The sequence below is a fragment of the Gymnogyps californianus genome, chromosome 24, assembly GCF_018139145.2.
Source record: "Gymnogyps californianus isolate 813 chromosome 24, ASM1813914v2, whole genome shotgun sequence".
Classification (NCBI taxonomy): Eukaryota; Metazoa; Chordata; class Aves; order Accipitriformes; family Cathartidae; genus Gymnogyps; species Gymnogyps californianus.
Window position 1 is genome coordinate 3104735 of NC_059494.1, and position 19112 is coordinate 3123846.

Genomic DNA, 19112 nt, shown 5'->3' on the forward strand with positions numbered 1-19112 from the left:
TGTTGCGGGTCTTTGACCTTTCTCCCTGTTTAACCAGTCGCTGGGAGGGAACCAGACCAAAGGGAGGCGAAGGAATTCATTTCCCAGGCTTGTACAGCCAGGGTTGGGATGGAAAACCCAGGCCATAAGACAGCTCTTCTAGCAGGGAGCGTGCTCTCCAGGGCTTCCCCGGGACAAAAAGGCAAGAGTTTGGGCACGAGGTGGGTGTTTGCCTTGGGATGGGGCGGGAGAAGTTTCAGGTTAGGCACCTGCACGCGAAGGAAAGCTGGTGCCAGGCGTTTGGTGGGTTAAGTGTGGTCCTGGGCCCTACGAAACCCTGGGGACAAAGGGCACAGCCGTGAGTTGGGGCTCATCTGAGCAGAGATGTTTCATGCAATTAAGGAGCATCTTGCAGCTGATGCCGACACGCACCTCGGGAACGGAACAGCGAAGCGTTTCTGGCTGTCAGCGCGGCAGCCGCTGCCACCGCATCCATCAGCCCCGTTCCGCTTTGCCTGCTCGCCGCATCTGCTGATAACTCCACCGAGCTGTTTCCAGCTCCGGCTCCTCTTCAGCACATACCTGACAGCTGCCGCGAGCCCGGCGGGGGACGGGAGCGTCTGTTCTCAAACGCCGTGTGCCAAAGGCCGACTTCACCCTGCCCTCCCCGAGGGACCAACACCTCGGTGGATCTTGGCCGCGTTCTCCTCCATGCACACCTGTAAATGTGCTTTACCCCCCCGCCCCGAGCCGCATCACGCAGTTAAATTAGCTGCGATAGCTGGAGCCGGGCCTATGAAATGACAGAGATAGGGGCTTGCTTTCTTTTATTTAATCTTTAAGGCTGAAAGTTACCAGTGCCTCGAGCCAGCGGTGGAAAGGGAGCAGCGAACAAGAGCCACGGAGCCGCTTTCTGCCCAGGAGCGTTGGCAGCCTCCCGTGCCTGGAGACAGCCCACGGAACAGGAGGCACAAGAAGGTCGCAGAGATAAGGCCAGCTGAGATTGTGTGGCGTCTTGTATGCTAAAAGGGCAATTTTCGGTGTTCAAAGGCGAGATCAGCGTGCTGGAAGCAGGCCACGGCCAGTGCATCCGTGCCCTCAGAGCACAGCGCTTTTACAACACGCATGTATTGAATTCTGCAAGGTTGCCCGTTGCTTTCTGCTATCAGGGTCGTGCTTTTTAGCTCCCGCTGTGCAGCGAGGGGACGTGGGGATGCAGAGGAGCACGTGTGGGTGTCTGCGTGGGAGCAGGATTTGCTCCCCCCGGGGACCCCAGACCTTTGCTATCGGTTTGTGCTGGATTTTGCACCACGTTTCCTCCCACCAGTTCATGCAAAGCCGGGAGCTGCTGTGCCACGGAGCAGGGGCAGCCTGGCCAGCAGCGATGCTGGGGGATGAAGAGTAAAAACCCCAGGTTGCAGAGAGTGATCACCATTTAAATGACAAAACCAACTGTCCCTGGCGCTCATTTTATCGCTGTCAACCGCCTTTGCAACAACCGCATGGAGCACCCAGGCCAAACAGGTGAGTTTATTTAAATAACTCATCAGGGCTACAGAGTTTGCTAAAAAATAACAACCATAACTCAGTCGAGGACACATAAAACGTATGAAATCCTAGGGAGAGCTTTGGACAACCACCGAGGAAGGCGTCGGAGCCATCACAGTGGTACTGTCGTGGGAGGCTGGTTGGGGGAGTTGGGTCTTGATGAAGGTGTACCTGGGACGCAGGGAAGGAGCAGGTCCCTCCAGCTCCCTCCCTGCCCCGAGGGACAGCCGCTCACCCAGGCGAGGTGGGATCCTTCTGGTCTCAAGGACTTGTCTTGTAGGAGGCCAAAGCCCATGCTAGCTTGCAAGGTGCAGAAGCACCTTCCTAGCCCGGGCAGCACAAGTCTGGACCATGATTTGCTCCCACCATGTCATGGAGCTGCTGAAAGAAAACCATGGGGCTCCACAACCCTCCGGTAATAGGGTCTCACAACCGTTCATCCAAGCAACTGCCCACCCGCTCAGAGACACCTTAGAGGTGTTACGCACCGCAAGTCTTTGGTTTGGTTTTCCCCCAGGAGGGTTACGATGGAGTTCAAGGTGAGAAGTCCAGTTCCTTGGACTCTGAGCTAAGAGCACTTAGTGGGCAAAGGAAATCAAACTGTACAGCAGGAGCCCAGAAGCCCAGGATCACCTGGAAAGGACTCAGCCCAGCGCAGGGAGGGGTTTGCAGACCCTGGGCCAGGGTTAGACAAAGTCACGAGGTTCAGTCTTTTGTAGAAACGAGGAGAAAATGAGTTAGCACTACAGAGGAGAAGAGGACGTCAAGGCTGGTGATGGTCAAAACAGGCGTTCGTCCTGTCTTCGGTCTCACAGGAGGCAGAGTCCGGCAGTCGCTGCCAATGGCCCATCTTGGCCAACTTCATATGTTGTCCTCCTCCAGCATCTTGTTAACCCCTTCGCAGATCCTCTTCAGGTGGGTGCGGTAGGGCTCGGATGGCCCATAGAGAGCCGAGAGGAACTCGTAGTCCGCAAAGTGATTGAAGACGTGGTTGATGCGGGAGTGGGATTTGGCCGTCAGGTGGCCGTTGACAGCCTGGTGCAGCAGGTCCCGGCACTCTGTGAGGACACCCGACATGACCCTGCGGTCGAAGGTGAAGTCTATCTGGTGGAAGCTGACAGCTGTCATGGCCAAGGTATGCACCTTCTTGCGGAAACGCTCCATCACCAGCAGCTCCTCAGGGTTGAACTGCCCATTGCGGTAGAGCACGCCCAACTTCATGACAATCTTGATGAGGTTTTTGATGATCTTCTGGGCCTCTTTGCGGTTGTGGGTGTACTCCTTGGTGGCCCGGTAGAGCTCATCCAAGATCTCACTGCTGGTGTCATCAATGAAGACGTTGGCTATGGTCTTGGTAGCCATCTTGCTCAAGAGCTTCTTCTGGGCCTGCAGGGCCAGGTTCTTGGTGCTGAAGGTGTCCATCTCTGCAGGGGGAAGAGGCACACACACAGTTCAGCCCATGCCCTGGATCAGTCCCCATCCCCTCTCCTCCCCACGCAGCCTTTTGGGAGGAGAAAGAGCATCTCTGGCCAACGGCAAGACCGAGAGGAGCTCCTGGGTGCCAGGGCAGGTGAGAGCTCAGCTCAGGCCCCGGGTTTTGTTGGTCGGATGAGTTACAGGGTGTTCCTACCTTCCTTCCCCGAACTCTGGGGAGAAGCTACAGCGCAACGGGCAGCGTCGGAGGCGAGCGAGGTCTCCCTGCCTGAGCATTGCCCACGACCCTCCATCCCCGTCTCTCTCCTGCAACGGGCGCCGCCCTCCTCCCGGTGCAGGAAAGACTCTTGCCCCATCATTTTAACATTTTTTCTTCCTTAAAACCTGACTCATTTCCTGCAGGGTGAGCTGGGGACAACCCAGGTGATGGCTGAGTCACCCACCGCAGCTGGCACAGCCACATGCCGGTGTACAGCCCAGTGCCTGCCGAGGCCGGAGCGTCACGGCTGGTTTGCAGCACCCACCAACGTGTGTCGAAGCCCTTTTCCCTGGCACTGTCCTTCCCGGTACGCCCACACCGTCAGAGCTTGGACTCGTTCTGCCACTGTCTCAGCTTCCTCCGGAGCCGGCACGAGCATCGCACGGAGGTGAATAATTTGGCAAACCAGAAACCTCACCCCTTGCTCACCTACAGCCTGACTCCCCGCACCCCGGCGGGACCAAATCAATCATCTCGGGCAGATTACGGCTTTATAAACTCCTGTGAATTAATAAAACGCCACCGACCCTGGAGATGCATCTTGCCCCGGGAAATTGCAGAGCTGCAAATCACGGGGAGGTGAGAACAGCATGATAACAACCGGCTCCCGCGCCAGGATGGATGGGCAGAGATGGGGGTTGCTTATGCAAGAGCCTGCACGCGGCACGGTCAGCCTGGCAAAGCGAGAGCGGGGAAGGGATGGTATCACGCTATAAATACATCACCAGGGAGGGGAGAAGAGCTATTGAAGCTAAAGGATGCTGCTGGTCTGAGAATGGATGGGGATAAATTGGCCATGGATACGGAGAGGAGAGGAGAGTCTCTCGTCTGCAGCCCTGCCGGTTATTCTAGCGCAGAACCGAGTCCGTCCCCATCATGGGCAGCCCTGCAGACCCCCGCGGCGGAGCTACCACGCAGTCCCGGACCCCCTCTGGGGATCCTCAATCCCTCTCCTACCACCATGGAGCACACGCCAGGCTCTCGGGAGCAAACCCTGGCTTCCCACGGGGCTTGGATAGCCTGCTATGGCCGAGGCTCCGTCTCGCTGCAGCCGGTTGTGCAAGAGCAATGGTGCAAGGGTGACGGTGCAAGGGCAATGGTGCACGGGCAATGGTGCAAGCTGAGCCCTGGCTGCCTGGGCATCATCCAGCCGCCGGCTCCCCGAGCCCGAGGGCGGCCGAGGCTCTGCAAGGGCACGAATTAAGCGAGCAGTAACGGAGCCACCGTCACCGGTGCCACGTGAGGTGCCGCATGCAGCGTTATTTACAGCCCTTAGGAAAAACACAGAGGTTTGTAAGTATTTCCTTCGATGTGAAAACATTGATTTTTGCCAGTGTGAGCTTCGAGCTGAGGCTCTCGCGCTTAATAAGACAGAAATGGTAAAGCAGAGGCTGCTCTCGCAGAGGCGTCGGCAGCTCCCAGGCGGGTCGGGCTCATTTAACGCCGACGGCCCCGTGCACGAGATGCTGTCGGAGCCGAGCCCGGAGGGACGGGCAGGATGGGCAGAGGCAGCGCGGCTCCATCTTCTCTCCCTTGGCTGTAAGGGGGACTCACGCTACCCGTGGCAGGCAGCCTCTTCCGGAAGGAGCAGGGCTTTGCCGTGGTGTTGGCACCCCGCAAGTCCGCTCCCTTGCCTCCCGCGGCAGTTGTGGGGTGCCCTGGGCTCCCTACCAGGAGCGGTGCCGGATAAATAGGAATTCCCACGCCTGAGCTCTCTGTTGGGCGACCGCAGCCATAAAGCGAGTGCAAACTCCACCTACGGAGCCCATAAAAAATAGGAAGCGCCGGCTCTCGCAAGCTGCCCCACGCGCCCACGGCTCCCAATTAGCGACTGTAATAACAGATCAACCCTCCGCTCCCGGCGCTGAATAACACCTGGCTGCCCCGCAGCCCTCTCCCGCTGGGGACCGGGGAGATGAGCATCGCTCATGGGGGGGAAACTGAGGCACGAAGTGGTGGCAGGGGGTCTTTCCTGGACCCCAAAAATGCGATCTGCTCCTTCTCCAGCCACCCATGGGCCACTTCGCAGGTCGCTCGCTGCAAACCCCAAGGAAACCCAAGCTCACCTCCCGGCACGTTCGCTCCCGCTCAGCACCGGGCCGGTTAACCTGGCACCCTCCGCACCACGCTCTGACCCACCAGGACCTGCTGACTCAGCACCAACAGGGAGATTTCACTGGAACGAGCTGTTTTCCTGCTGGGAAGGGCCCCATGACCCCATTGTTCACGGAGGGGCTGCTATCGGCGCACGGAAGAGGCAAGCCTTGCCCCAACGAGCAAACTCGAGACCGAAATAAACCACCCCATTTCCTTCCTGTCGCTGAAGTTTCCAGCCCTGCTCAGGGCTTGTTTTTTTTTTTCCTCCTTTCTTCTTTTTAATGAAAACGCCCTCGAAAAACAGCTTCTTCTACCGAAAAAGAGCAGCCGGGCGTTGCTTTCACCGAGTCCCTCCCTGCTCCGGAAGAGAGTGGCGGGGCTGTGGTCCCAACGGTGGCTTTGGGGACCGTCACAGCCCTTTTTGGGGTTTTTTTCCACCCATTTTGCAGGTTTGGGGGGGGTTTGCAGGCCTGAGCAGTGGTGTGAGGCCTCGGCCGAAGGCTGGGACATCCAGATGTCCTGCACAAGGTGGGGATGCGGTGACACAGCCCAAGTCCCTGCCCTAGGGATGGACGCCTGCCAGCGCCGGGGTACAGCAGCATCCTGGCCGTGCTGCCGCAGGGCAGGGGAGCCGAGGGCCAAATCCAGCGCTGGCAGCAGACAGGCAGCCCTGCCGGCACCTCCGCCGGCAGGTTTGGCATTCTTACCCACCGGGCCAGCGCCCACGAGCATCTTATCCAACACCCAGCTGCAACCTCAGCCCCCCATCCCATGGGGACCCCCCGTAAAACATCTCCTACACCCATGGCGGGCCCAAGCGAGAGCAGAGTCCGGCCCTCTCATTAAAAAGCATCAATTAAAGGTCCCATCTGGTGTGGGGGGGTGTGGAACACAAGACCCTGTCATCCTGCCAGCACCCGGGGCCGGTGGCACTGCAACGTGCCGTGGCAGAGCCGCATCGTGAGTGCCGACTGGCAACTCATTTACAGCAGAGCGTCCGAATCCAGCAGCGACGCCATCCCAGGGTGATTTCTACCTGCCCCAAAGATCCCTCTCCCCCGACCGGGTACCCACCAGCGGCTCTGTGTGCTCGTCCCCCCGCCCAGGACCCCCCCACCTCCCTCAGCAGCGGGCTGAATATTTCATGCAGGAAAGCAAAAGCACTTAAATAATTTATGGGGCAGCACGGAGCAAGCGTGCGGCACGAGGGGAGGGCTCTGTGAAGCTCCAGCTGAGAGCAGAGGCAGCTCTGCCTCCTCTTCCTCCTCGCCAGGGCCATATTAACTTGTAGCTATCTTGCTACAAGTTTCCTCTGACACAGAAGCATCGTCTCCCCAGCCAGGGTAAACATTTAATGGTGGAGAATCTCCCTGGTTTTCCCTCCGTCCCGCGTGCTGTTTCCTCCTGCTGCTCCGGAAAACACCCCTGCTCCACACCCCAGCATCCCCGGTCCCCCCGAATCCTCGGCCAAACGCCGGGCGGGTGGATGGGATCCCGCTGCTCCACTCTCCGTCCCCCGGCATCGCTTTCCACCGGCTCCCCGCGCCTCCAACCCCTATTAATTAATTAAACCCTGCTGCCGCGCTGGATTACAGGAGATGGGTCGGAGCGCCGGCACGGCACAGGGACGTAACCGGAGAGCATGACTGCCGTCACCAGCCTGTTCCCCACCATCCGCGACCCCTCCAGCTTCCAGACCCCATTTTACCAGCGCTGGGGCGGCGGAGGAGGAGGAGGAGGAAGGACGCACGCCACCTTTTGCAATAGCTGTGCCTCGCACGTTGCCATGGGTGCAAAGAGCACCGAGAGCCGCCGGGTCCAGCGCGTGTGTGCCGAGCGGGGTGAGGCCAGAGAGGAAGCCACTGAGTAAACACCTCACCCGAGGAAAAACTCATTTCTTGGCAAGGATGGCAAAAACCGCGGCCAGCACGGCTCTGGGAAGGACCGGGGATGCTGCAGGGAACAGCGGCATCGCCTCGGCTGGGCACTGCGCGGTGCATCTCGCTCTGCTCGCTCCTGGCACTCGTGCCAGCGGCGTTGCCAAGCGCTCGGCCGTGCCCCCATCATTGTCCCCACCATCTCTGGCACCGGGATCTGAACTCCCCTATCCCATAATCTCCTTCCCGTAGGTGCCCATGCCGGGGCTGTGAATGCAGCCCCAGCGCAGGCATCTGCAGGAAGGAGTAGAAGCTTTTTGGTTTCTCCTCTGCACCAAATCCAGCGTGCACCAATGCCTGGGAACGCCAATCTGCCCCGGCAACTCCAACGTGTCTGTGCAAGGAGCCGGGCGGCCGATCCGAGGGGGCTCCGGCGATGCCAGCCCCGGGCGTGGGTGGTGAATCCCGCCGGCGCTTCCCGTTTGCTGGCACCGCGTGGGAACGGGATCCTGGCACACGGAAGGGTGCCGACCGCGGGTGCTCTGGTGCCGGGGGTGGTGGTGGTGATACACCCGGTGCAATCCCAGGGTGCTGCCCGGTGCTGATTCGGGATGGGGGAGCTGATCCGGTTCTATATCAAGGAATCCCCCCAGGATTACCGTGCCCCGGGGGGGAGGCAGCTGCAGCACAGAGAGGAGGAGGAGGAAGAAGGGAGGGTTATTTTGGAGCATCTGTCTCGCCTTCCATTTCCTCCTTTTCTTTATCAAGCTACGATCAAGCCGCTCTCTCCGGCAGCAACTTCCTTTCTCCTTCGCTCGGAGCAGACAGAGGCTCAGGAGACTCATGGGGAAGTGGAAAACGGAGTCGGGGGGGGGGGAACAGAGGCCAAACCGCCGTCCGTCTGTCCGTCCGTCCTGCGGCGGGGGCCTTGGCGCATCACATGCTTCCTGCCCGGGGCTCGGCGAGGACAAAGCCGCTGCGGGAGGGGAGGAAAGCTCCGCGGGACAATTCGGATCCGGTGCTGGGCTTGGGGTCGGCAAAGAATATTTATGGCCCAAATCCTTCCCCACTCCGGAGCTGATAAAGGTTTGGTTGGTGGGAGTTGGGAAGTTTTACACCCAACTCTGTTGCTCCGGGCAGGATCTGGCCTTGCCAAAGGGATTCGTCTCTCCGGGAATGGAGGAATTTCATCCTTTAGAGCCCAGGGGACGGGCAGCGGCCGGGCACGGAGGAAGGACGGGGCAATGCATGAAGCCAAGTGCTGCCATGGGGCACCCGTCCCTGCCCTCGCACGTGGGCTCCCGAGAGCCTCCATGGCGGGGGGCTCCGGTGCCTCCTCCAAGTTCCCGTTAGCCGTCGCCTGCCAGACCCGGCAGCGTTTCAAGCCCCCCTCGGATTTCCCACCGGTTTTGGGGGGAGATCGCCCTTTCCCCGTGTTTTTACGCCCCTGGGGAAACTGAGGCACGGCCAGGGGCTCCCGGCAACAGCCCCGGGCTCTGCCCACCCAGCAGCTCCCGCCCCTCGGGGCTCCTCAAAACTTCGGTCCCCCCCGTGGGGTTACCAGCGGCCGTGCTGCCCCGTGGGCCGGGTAGGACCGCCGGTGCCCGGAGACACCGGGCGGGGAGAGGGGCACGGCTGATGCCCCGGGTCGGGGGAGTGCGCTCGCCTCCCGGGACAGGAGGCTTCGCCCCGCTGCCGGTCCCGGAGCGGGAAGCACGCACCGGGCCGGTACCGAGCGCCCCCGCCCCCACGGACCGGGGGAACCGGCAGGAACTGGGGAGAACCGGGAGGACCGGGGCGGGGGGGGGGGGGGGGGGGGGGGGGGGGGGGGGGGGGGGGGGGGGGGGGGGGGGGGGGGGGAAGCCCGATCCCGGCAGCGCTGCACCGGCGGGCAGCAGAGCCCGGACGGCCCTTACCTGCTGCCTGCCTCGGGGGAGCGCGGCGCCGGGACCGGGGCTGCTCCGGTGGGACGGGGCGGAACGGGGCGGGGGGGTTTCTCTTCCCCCGGTGCCTCTCCCTGCCCGGGCGCGGCGGTGCCCCCGGAGCCGGTGCCCGGTGCCCGGTGCCCGGCGGGTCCGGGCCTCCCGCCCGCGGCTGCTGCGAAGTCCCGAGCGGGGCCGGGCGCGGCGGCGGCGGGGGCGGGGCCAACGGGAGGCGCCAGCCAATGGCGGCGCGGGGCTTGCTACGAAGCAGCCAATGGGAGCGCGCGGTAGGGGGTCCCCCGGGGGTGTCAGGGGCAGCGGGGCGGCCGCCGTCCCGGCCCCGTGGGTCCCGGCGTGCGTGGGCCGGTCCCGTTAGCGCGGCGTGGATCAGGCACGGCGGTGCCGTGCACGGGGCCTCCCTCGGGTCTGTACGGAGCCGCGTGAGTGGCGGGGTCCCGCGTGGGTGAGAGGGTCACGCGTGGAAATGGCGTGGGATGCTGGCCGGGTGCCGGGGTGCTTTTGAGCGAGGACTTAGGAGAGCGCTGGTAGACCGGGCTGAGCGTGGGCAGCCCCGGGGGGGTCTCGCAAAATCCCCCCTCGCCCGCACGTGGCGGGTCCCGGATGCGCCACAGGGTTGTGACACCCGTGGGAAGGGGGGACGGCGGGGGGGTCCGCGGGACGCCGGCTCCGGTGCCAACGTCCCCGCACCGGGCCCCTTTCCGCCCTGCTCCCACCCTTCGCTGGGAGCGGCATGCTGGGATGTGCAGGCGACTGCTGCGTGGGGGGCTCTGGGTGGGGGTGGGGGGGGGGGGAGCTGCTCCCAGACCCTAAAACCCCCACCCGGCCCCAATCCACCCACCACCACCAGCACAAACCAGGGACGGGCATCTCCTCTGCTTGGCCGGGGGAGCGTGGGGCCTGGCATGGTGGGTGGTGGGTGGCGGCAGCCCCCACGGTGGGCACAGGGCTGGTTTCTCACCGGGGGGTCGCGGGGAGCCCCCCGAACCGGGCAGCCCGGGCCCCGCTGCCGGCTGATGTCAGCCACGTGGAGGAGTTTTTAGGCTGGGGTGCAGCAACCGGGGGGTTGTGGCCATCAGCTCATCCCTGTGCCGGGGACCCCACGAGCCCCGCGGTCCCGCCAAGCTGTGCCGAGGTTTGCACCCCCATCCCGAGCTCCCCAGCATTGGGACTGTTGGAGCATCCTCCTCTTCCTCCTCCTCCTCCTCCCGGCTCGGTGGGAAGGAGCCACTGCACAGGATCCTGATTCCGAAAGGTGGCATTAAACAGATTAAAGGTGGGATTTAGAGCGGATTAAAGTCTGGATTAACCAGAGCCTTGACTTGAATCTTGGTCTCACGCAGCGGCTGGGAAGCAAACCTCAGCCCCCCCCAGATCCTCCCCAGCCCCCTCCAGCCCTGTTGTCCCCCCACCCCACGGCAATGCCCGACACCCCCGGGGCATCGCCCGCCCCGAGCCCCCGCTCCTGCCACCACCGAGGATTTGCTCCTGGCCCCGCGTTGTGCCGGAGCAACCGGAGCAGCTGTTGCCGCTCTCCCGAACAGTTGCGGCGTCAACCTGCCTGGCATAAATCACCCTCCCGGGCTCATCTGTTCCTGGTGGCCACTTGCAGTGACGGGAAACAAGCCGTTAGCCGGAAACAGCGCGGCACGGGCCTGCGGGCTAAGGAGACGGTGATAGATCGGGGTGGAGGCGGTGAATGGAGCTGGGGAAGCACCGGCAGAACGTGGCAGCTTCCCGCTGGCAGGGCCAGCTTCTGCCCAGGACTGTGTCCCCATCACTGCCTGGTCCTGTGTCCCCATTGCTGTCCTGTCCCATGTCCCCATCGCTGTCCTGTCCTGTGTCCCCGTCGCTGTCCCGTGCCATGTCCCCATCGCTGGGGCACCCCTGCAGCCCCGGCCACTGTGCTCACCCCGCTCAGGCCGTTGTTGAAGGTGCTGCGGAGGGTGACGGGATGGGCTGGGCATGTGGGGGGCACCCTGCTCCCCCCAGTACACCCCCAGTGTCCCCAGCATGCAGACCCCCACTTCCTGTCTCCAGCCCCTCCCCGGGAGCATCTCAGGGACAGTCCCCTGCATCACGTAGCTCTCCACCTCACTCCCAGCCCCAGAGCCGGACCCCAAACCCTCCGGGGGTCCCAGCAGCGGCTGAGGGTGGTGCTCGGCTGGGGGCCATGCCGGGGTTCACCCCAGCAAAGCCCCATCCCTGCCGGGTGGCACGGGGCGCAGCCAGCGTGGATGGAGCAGCCGTTGCTGATCAGTGGGGGATGAGAGCTGGCGCTGCACGAAAACAGAGAATAAAAAAGAGAAGAAACAGGATCTGGGCCAGCTCGCGTGCTCTCTCTCTCCCCGCTTTCCTCCTCTCCTCCATTCAATGAAATGAAATGGTGCTTTGCAACGGCTCCTCTCCCGCACGCTGAGCATCGCCCCGTGCTCGGGGAGGTTGCACGTCTCATCCTGCTCCCTCTCACACAACGTATCCCACCTCGGTGGCCGGCACACAACCAGCGGCACCAGCCCCGGCTGCTCCCCACCTCTGCGGCGCCTGGCTGGGTGCATGGGGGCTCCGCTCCGGGCGAGGGGGAGCATCCTCAGAGAGGCAGCGCTTGAATAATTCACAAGAGCTCAGCAAGAGAAACAGGAGCTGCTGCCCGCTGGGTCGCAGAGGAGCAGTGGGAAGGGCACGGAGCTGCTCTCTGTCCTCCCCTTCGTCCCCGGTGTCACTTTGTCACGCCACGTCAAGGACCCGTCTCCATCAGCCTTGAGAGCAGGCTGCTGGTGGCACAGCCCAGGCTCCGAGGGGACCAGGTCCCCGGGAGAACCCCGGGACCCAGCACCACCACCCCGCTTTGCTGAGCGGGACCAGCCCATGGCTGTGCAGGGGGACAGGGTGGGGACAGGGTGTCCCCAGCACCCGCGTGGCCCCATTGGGACGGCACATGGCAGACCCCAGCAGCTCCGGGGACAGGGGATGGCGTCGCTCCCCATAAAGCCCCTATTGTCACCGGGGCACGTGCAGGGTGGGGAAACACCCTCGGGGGGTGGTGAATCCCCCAAGCCCTTCCCGTCGCCGGCGTTTTGCATTCCCATTGCTCCCCTCCTGCACCCCGCACAGCTGCGCCTCGCCACAATGGCCCCTTCTTGCCGTGTTACCGGCGCCGGCTGCGCTGCCTCGGCCCCTTCTCCAGCACCGACCTTCCCTGCCGGCAGCCAAGGCGGAAAAATTCATCCCTGTAAAAACAAAATCCATCCCAGCAGCCACCAGCTCCGGAGGAGAACCATGAGCGGGGGATGCTCTCCCCGGCACGCACCGGACCGGTTATCCCGGAGATGCACCAGGATATTTAGCTGGCATTGGGTGGGGAGAAAGGGAGTGCAGAGATGTCACTTAGGGGTGCTGACAGCTTTAGGTGCAGCACCCAAAGGGTGGCCGGCAAGCCCACGGGGCTGTCCTAAGGCTGTGGGGACAGGCTGTAGCTGTGGCAGGACCACCCAGCTCCTGCATGCCTGGAAAGTTGGGGTGGATGATGCTGGGACAGGGGTGATGCTCATCCCTGCCTGGCCTGGGGCACCCAGGGGAGAGAAACCACTGTGGGAAATACGGATCCCTTGGACCCACAGATGTGTTTTCTCCCTGCCGTGACCCTGCACCGGGCACCCACAGCCTCTGGAGGTGATTTTTCAGGAGGTGCTGGCTCACTTGCTCTCTCCTTGCTGCTTCCGGATGCTGCGTGCTATTGCACACAAAGCCGGGGCATCACCGGTGCAGCCCCTCCTGAAAGGCTCTGGATCCCATCTGGGGTTATTAAACCCTCCGGCGATGGAAGCAACCCAACAAGCTTCATCAAGGAGGAGATAAAAATAGGCAGAGCTCAGCACTGCCGCGAGCATCCCGGTGGCATCGGTGTCACCAGCCGCCACCCTGGCAGGACCCAGGGTGGGGTGATGTTAACACTTGGGACTGACAATTAGAGGTGTTGCTCTCACAGCACCCTGGGGATTTGCTGCTCCCCGGGCTCCCGTGAGCACTTATCGTCAGTAATTACAGCCGTATCCCAATCCCGCGTGTCCTCTCCCGGGGTTCTGGGGCCAGAGGAGCCCCTTCCTGGCCTGGGAGGGGGCACCCAGTCCCGGCGAGTCCCCCCAAAGGGCTTGTGCTTTGGTTTTGAAAGATTTAAGGAGCCACTGCTGTAAGGACCAGCTCTGCAAGGGCGGCTGCGGCTGCGGGGCCGGATCCAGCCAGCGGCAGGGGAGGGTGCAGCCCTCCAGATTTGGGGTTTAGATGGGGACCCAGGACCCGCTGAGCCAGAAGGATGACACTGAGGGTGCTCAGTCACGGGGTGGGGGGCATCTTTGAGGTGGCAAGTGCAGCCTGATGGGAGACAAAGGGTGGTGGGGCTGGGTGCTGAGGGGTGTCACTGGGGGAGGAGCAGGACACAGCCATATGAGCTGCACCCCAACATCACCCTGTCACCGTGCACTGGGGGAACACTGGGGTCTGGTCCCCAACTCAGGGATTTAACCCCTTTGCTCCTGGTGCTCCTTTTTGCTGAGAGCCCCCCTCCCCCAGAGCAAAGGGGTTTCATGGGTCCCCAGGGCCACATCCCCAAGCAGGACAGTCCCCACCGAGCAGCATCCCCTGCCACTCCTCCTGGGCGCTCCCCCCCAGCCCCACTGCACATCTGGCCCCCATGCCACAGCTGGAGCGGGCACCTTCTGCCTCTGTTCGTTCGTTCACAGTACAGCGGCTGCCAACGCCGAGACTCGTTAGATAATTAAAGCTCGGTCAAAGCTGTTGTCAGTGAGTGCCGCTCCTTGAGAGGCTGCCGAGTGTTCCCGTCCTCCCAGGAAGGGATGGAGGAGGACGCTCCCAGGGGAGACACCCTGGGGAAGGGGCTCCTGTGGTTATCCCCCCTGGGAGGAGGTGAAACACCATCCCCATCTCGGGGACACTGTGCCGCAGCCCGATGGCATGTCATCGTGTCACCGCCTCCGCCTGAGCGTGACTCGCTTACCCGGGCTCATTAGCCCCGTGAGGGGCAGCGAGGCTGAGCCCTGGCTGCTTAATTTGGGTCTGGGGGCTGCTGAGAGGCACTCCAGTGCCGGGTGGTATGCTAAGCCATGCCGAGCCGTGCTGTGCCGTGCTGTGCCGTGCCATGCTGTGCGGAGCCGAACACAGGGCCCCGGGCATGCTCCCGCTGCGCCAGCCGGACAAAAGCAAATGTAGGTTAAGCACAAAGCGATGCGGCTGCCGCACACGGAGCCCACTCGGCCGCGCCGGGGGGCCGGGGCAGGCACCCACCGCGACCTCCCGCTGCAATTAGCTAATTGCTCCGTATTCCCACACAGGGGCCGGGGAGATGCTATTAATCGCTCCCCGCTGCACTCTCCCTGTGCTAAAGCCGCCCCGGGGGACACTGTCCCCTCCCTGCCTGCCCCCCGTGCTCCGCTGCAGCGCTGGGGGGATTCGGGCTGGAAGGAGGGGGAGCACGTTGCCCCCCAAAACCTGCTGTCCCCAGCCCAGCTGGGTGCTGCATCCCTGACGTCACCTGCTGGGAATGGTGGGGACGATGCTCTTAGCACCAGGATGGACCTGGCTTTCCCCCCCATGTTTTGGGGGTGCCCTGCTGCACCCTAAGGCTTCGGGATCCTTCATGGCTGAATTCTGCCCAACCTGTGGAGTGGGAACTGGCAACATCCCACTCAGGTGGCACCTGGGGTGAATGTGGGAGCCTGTGACATCATGATGAGCCTGCGTGACAAATGACATCATCAGACAGAGGGGGCCCTTGTTATGTCACCTTGCTGGGCAGAGGGAGCCCCAGCCTTTTGGGTGATGGCAGCGAGGACAGAGGGTGTGGGGGCAGGCAGGGTGCTGATGACATCATCAGCATGATCCATGACATGAGATGGCGGCAAGCAAGAGGGGGCAGAGAGAGGGGTCCGGGCAGGCTGTGCTGGAGCGGCACAGGGGCTGGCCGGGGTGTGGAGGAGGAAGACGAGGAAGAGGATGCTGGCCCCATGGAGCGTGTCCCCAGCTCATGGCCGCAGAGCCTGTCCTTGTGCTGGTGACATATTGACTGACAATTCTTAATCAAGTGGATTATTAATTAGCAGAAGAAGCCGGCTGCTTAATCCTCCCCATCCTCGCCCGGGCTCGGAGCCGGTGTTTTATGCTAATAGAGCCTGTTATCGCGGCGCGGTCGGTAGCCGAGGCCGGGGCTGCCAGGAGAGCGCCGCGGCAGCGAGAGCTGTAATCGCAGATTTAATCAGATGGAAAGTTTGGTGAAGCTGACTGCGCCCCACGCCTCCGCCGCCCCGGTGTGCCGCCGTGCCGGGACCTGCCGCCCCGGCGTGCCAGGACCCCCACACTAGCCCAGGGCATCCTGCTGCCAGCAGAAAGGAACGGCTGCATCCATGCTGCCATCCCCGGGGCTCGGGTGATGGCCTCAGCCGTCGTGCGCGTTGGTGACCTGAAACCCATGGGATTTCACCCCAAAACTGGTGGGTGTCACCACTTGTCCTGGCATGGCAGGATGGGCAGCCGGTGGTTGGGCGCAGCCATCTGCTGAGTGCCTCCGTGCCATCCGGGCCATGCGGGTGGAGGTGACATGTGTGTCACCGGTGCCACATGTGTCCCTGGCTGGGGGGACTGTTGCACCGGTGGCCGTGCCATGCCGGATGCAGGGTGCTGGGGACCAGCCCTGCGTGGTGCATCACCCCGACCTTGCCCGCGGGGACGTTACCCCCCGGCAGAGCATCTTAGGCCACGCGCGTGGCCTTGTCCCTGCTGTCCCCAGCCCAGCCTGGGGATCCCGGTGGGGCCATCCTGGGGCCACTCGCCTGCTGGATCCGGGACAGGCAGAGGGGGCTGGGGACCAACTCCTCCATCCCCATCTGAGCTGACGCCAGAGCCGTCCTCGCCGCAGCTGCTGCCGTTTGCCGGATCCGTCCCGCGTTTCGCTGCCTTGTCTCAGCCATCTGCCGAGATCCCCATGGCGGGGGGGGGGTGTGGGTTTGCTCCCCAAATCCGTACCCACGGTGCCGGTCCCACAGCATCACCAGGATCTGGGCTGGGAGCATTTTGCTCACCATTTCGGAGCAGACGATTTAATTTTGGTCCTAATCCCTTCCAGCGCCGGGCTCACTTACCCGCGTGGCTGTCGGCGGAGATTTCCCATCCCTAATTAAAGCTCGGTGCGTGCGGCGGCGATTCCCCGGGGACGCTTCCCTTGCCTCCCCGTTTCCCGTCAAGATCAAGGGGATAAACCAATGTTACTGGGAAAGTTAACGCTGGCAGCAGCTGAGGGAAACAATGACAAGCCCCGAGCCGGCAGCAGCCGTGGCTCCGGAGGTGAATCCCCCCGCCGAGTGCTGCCTCGGGACCTGGTGGGACGGCAGCAGGGGCTTGGTGCTCGTGTCACGAGTTGGGCAGGTCTCAGCCCAGCACCGAGCCCCATCTGTGGCAGCTTCTCGTGGCCTCGCTGGGTGCATGGTGTCACCAGACAGCTGCGTCCCCCGGCCAAGTGTCCCCAGGCTCTGAATCTGGCAGGAGGGGAGGTTTTGGGGTACCACAGCCCCCGGTGGGCAGCACCCTCTGTCAGGGTGCCACTGCCGTCGTCCCCCTCCTGCTCCCCACCTGCACCCCGAAATGAACCCTTCATGGCCCAGAGCACCCCACCGACCCCCAGCGAGGGGCACCGGGGCTGGCACCTAGCCTGGCGAGCCGGGAGAGCGGAGCTGCCTCCTTGCAGGCAGCCCTGCCTGCACCCGCCAAGCAACCAAACCCCGGGGCATCTGCGCTCGCTCCCGGCTGCCAGCCAGCTGCCAGCCAGCTGCCCGATCACCGCGGCACCAGCCGGGGTTTGGCAGGGGGGAGGCACAGCACCCGAAAACCCACCCGCAGCCCCGCCGGGTTATTTCCCAGGCCTGGTGGGGGATGCATGTTGCAGGCAGGGATGCTCCCAGCTGCCTGGCACGGCTGCTGCCTGCTTAATTGCGCTGAAAGCACAACAGATGGCAGAATGGCTTCAAGATGTTCTTTTGCAACATTTCGGTGCTGCCGGGCTCCTTCGCTCGCCTTCCTCCAAAACGACTCTAAGGATGGAGGCTGGGAAGAGCCCTGTGTGCATGGGGGGGGGACAACAACGACCCCAGCAACGGCGGCCGAGCACGGGGACACTCTGCAGCCGGGGACTTAAAGGGAATTAAAACATTTGCTGGCCTCACACTGCATCGCTTTCTTCCCACTGTAATCCCTGGCTGTGCTGCCCTTCCTGCCTGTACCTCCGTCACCTGCCTGCTGGTCCCAGGGGACAAAAGCCCCTTTGCCAGCGCTGCCCGCGGTGGGGGCCATGTGCCCGTGGCAGCTGGTGGCAGCAGCCGTGTGCTGGGGGGTCACCTCTGTCCCGGCACGGGGTGGCCCCAGCCGGGGGTTTCGTGCCGTGGGGGGCTGTTAAGAGACCTCATGGCTTCTTCCAGCCAGGTCAGGGTTCTGCCACGCTCCTGCTTGTGGGAAGGATCCGGCCCCGCTCCCCTCGCTGAAGCTAATTGCTGGTCCTGGCCCCAGTGGTATTGCCACGTCTCCGGCTGTGCCGGGCTCTCTCGCCCTGGCACCGGGAGCAGTGCCAGGGCCCAGCACCCACCAACCACCCCGGGACGGTGTGTCACCCCCTCTCTGAGCCTTGCTGGTGCTGGGCCCCATCCTGCACGGCTGTGCAATGCCAGCACCCAGCAAGGCTGTGCTGCACCAGCAGCCAGCACCCAGCATGGCTGTGCTGCACTGGCACCAGTTACCAGCACCCAGCAACCAGCATGGCTGTGCTGCACTGGCACCAGTTACCAGCACCCAGCAACCAGCATGGCTGTGATGCACTGGCACCCAGCACCAGCCCCCAGCCCCCAGCCCTAGCAGTCAGCACCCAGCATGACTGTGCTGGACCAGTACTCAGCACCAGCACCCAGCATGGCTGTGATGCACTGGCACCCAGCACCAACATCCAGCACCAGCACCCAGCATGGCTGTGCTGCACTGGCATCCAGCACCAGCACCCAGCACCCAGCCCTGGCACCCAGCACCCAGCATGGATGTGCTGGACCGGTACCCAGCACCCAGCATGGCTGCAATGCACCGGCATCCAGCGCCAGCACCCAGCATGGCTGTGCTGCACCCACACCAGTTACCAGCACCCAGCATGGCTGTGATGCACTGGCACCCAGCACCAGCACCCAGCCCTGGCACCCAGCACCCAGCCCAGCTGTGCAGCTCCTCCACCTGCCCCTCCCGCGGCACACAGGGGAGAGGTGTATTAACACCCGGCTTTGATGAATTATTTATAAGGCGGGTGACCTCATTCATTCAGATTGATTTTCCTCCGTGTCACTCCAATTCCATCATGCTCCTGGAACCGGCGGGCAAGCGGCACGTCAGGTACTGTGCCGCGGGGACGGACGGGGACTGCTCCGCTCCCGGCACGAGCCAAAGGCCCTTTGCCAGCTCAAGCATCATTATTATTATTATTATTAATATTATTATTATCATCATCATCATCATCTCTAAAATACAGGATATAAAAATATACATATAAATACATAATTATTATAACATAAATACAGAATATAAATCTAAATATTATTATTAATATCATTATTATCATTATTATTAATAATATTGAAACTGTTACCTCCCTCCTGTCCCCCCGGGGACCCCACACCACCCCGGGCTGTGCCCACCCTGCCTTGCCCTGTGCAGACAGACCCGTGGGTGCCCAGGCCGGCGCTGGCACAGCTGCCAGCAGGCGGGTGGCCCGGGGCCACCAAGGGCTGTGCTGTCACCTCCACAGGGTGTCCCCAGGCGGGAGGGTGGGGGAGATGGCAGCCTGGCTGCTCTCCGTAACCCATTGCCTTAAGGACGTCGGCTACAGGGGCACCGTCGGGTTAAAACTGGAGATATATGGAGATATATTTATATTTAAAAAGA

General features: G+C 62.7%; 1 protein-coding gene across 2 annotated transcripts; it reads right to left on the bottom strand.

Moving 5' to 3' along the window:
- Positions 1-1697: 1697 nt before the first annotated feature.
- TNFAIP8L1 (TNF alpha induced protein 8 like 1) lies at positions 1698-9178 on the bottom strand. Of its 2 annotated transcripts, none has more exons than XM_050910541.1 (2): positions 9111-9178; positions 1698-2951 (listed from the first exon to the last, which is right to left on the bottom strand). In XM_050910541.1, the coding sequence occupies exon 2, from the start codon at positions 2947-2949 to the stop codon at positions 2389-2391; it is 561 nt and encodes a 186-aa protein (XP_050766498.1). In that variant the 5' UTR covers positions 2950-2951; positions 9111-9178; the 3' UTR covers positions 1698-2388. The 2 variants fall into 2 exon arrangements, with proteins under 2 accessions (XP_050766498.1, XP_050766497.1); XM_050910540.1 differs by lacking the exon at positions 9111-9178 and adding an exon at positions 7197-7346.
- Positions 9179-19112: the final 9934 nt, after the last annotated feature.

Bases quoted from the DNA above. Each gene is read 5' to 3' on its own strand.
- TNFAIP8L1 (XM_050910540.1), bottom strand. From the start codon at position 7,317: ATGCACCGCGCAGTGCCCAGCCGAGGCGATGCCGCTGTTCCCTGCAGC. The intron at 2,952-7,196 runs GTGAGGTGTTTA...TTCCCCCTGCAG, and splicing joins AGAAATGAGTTTTTCCTCGG to AGATGGACACCTTCAGCACC.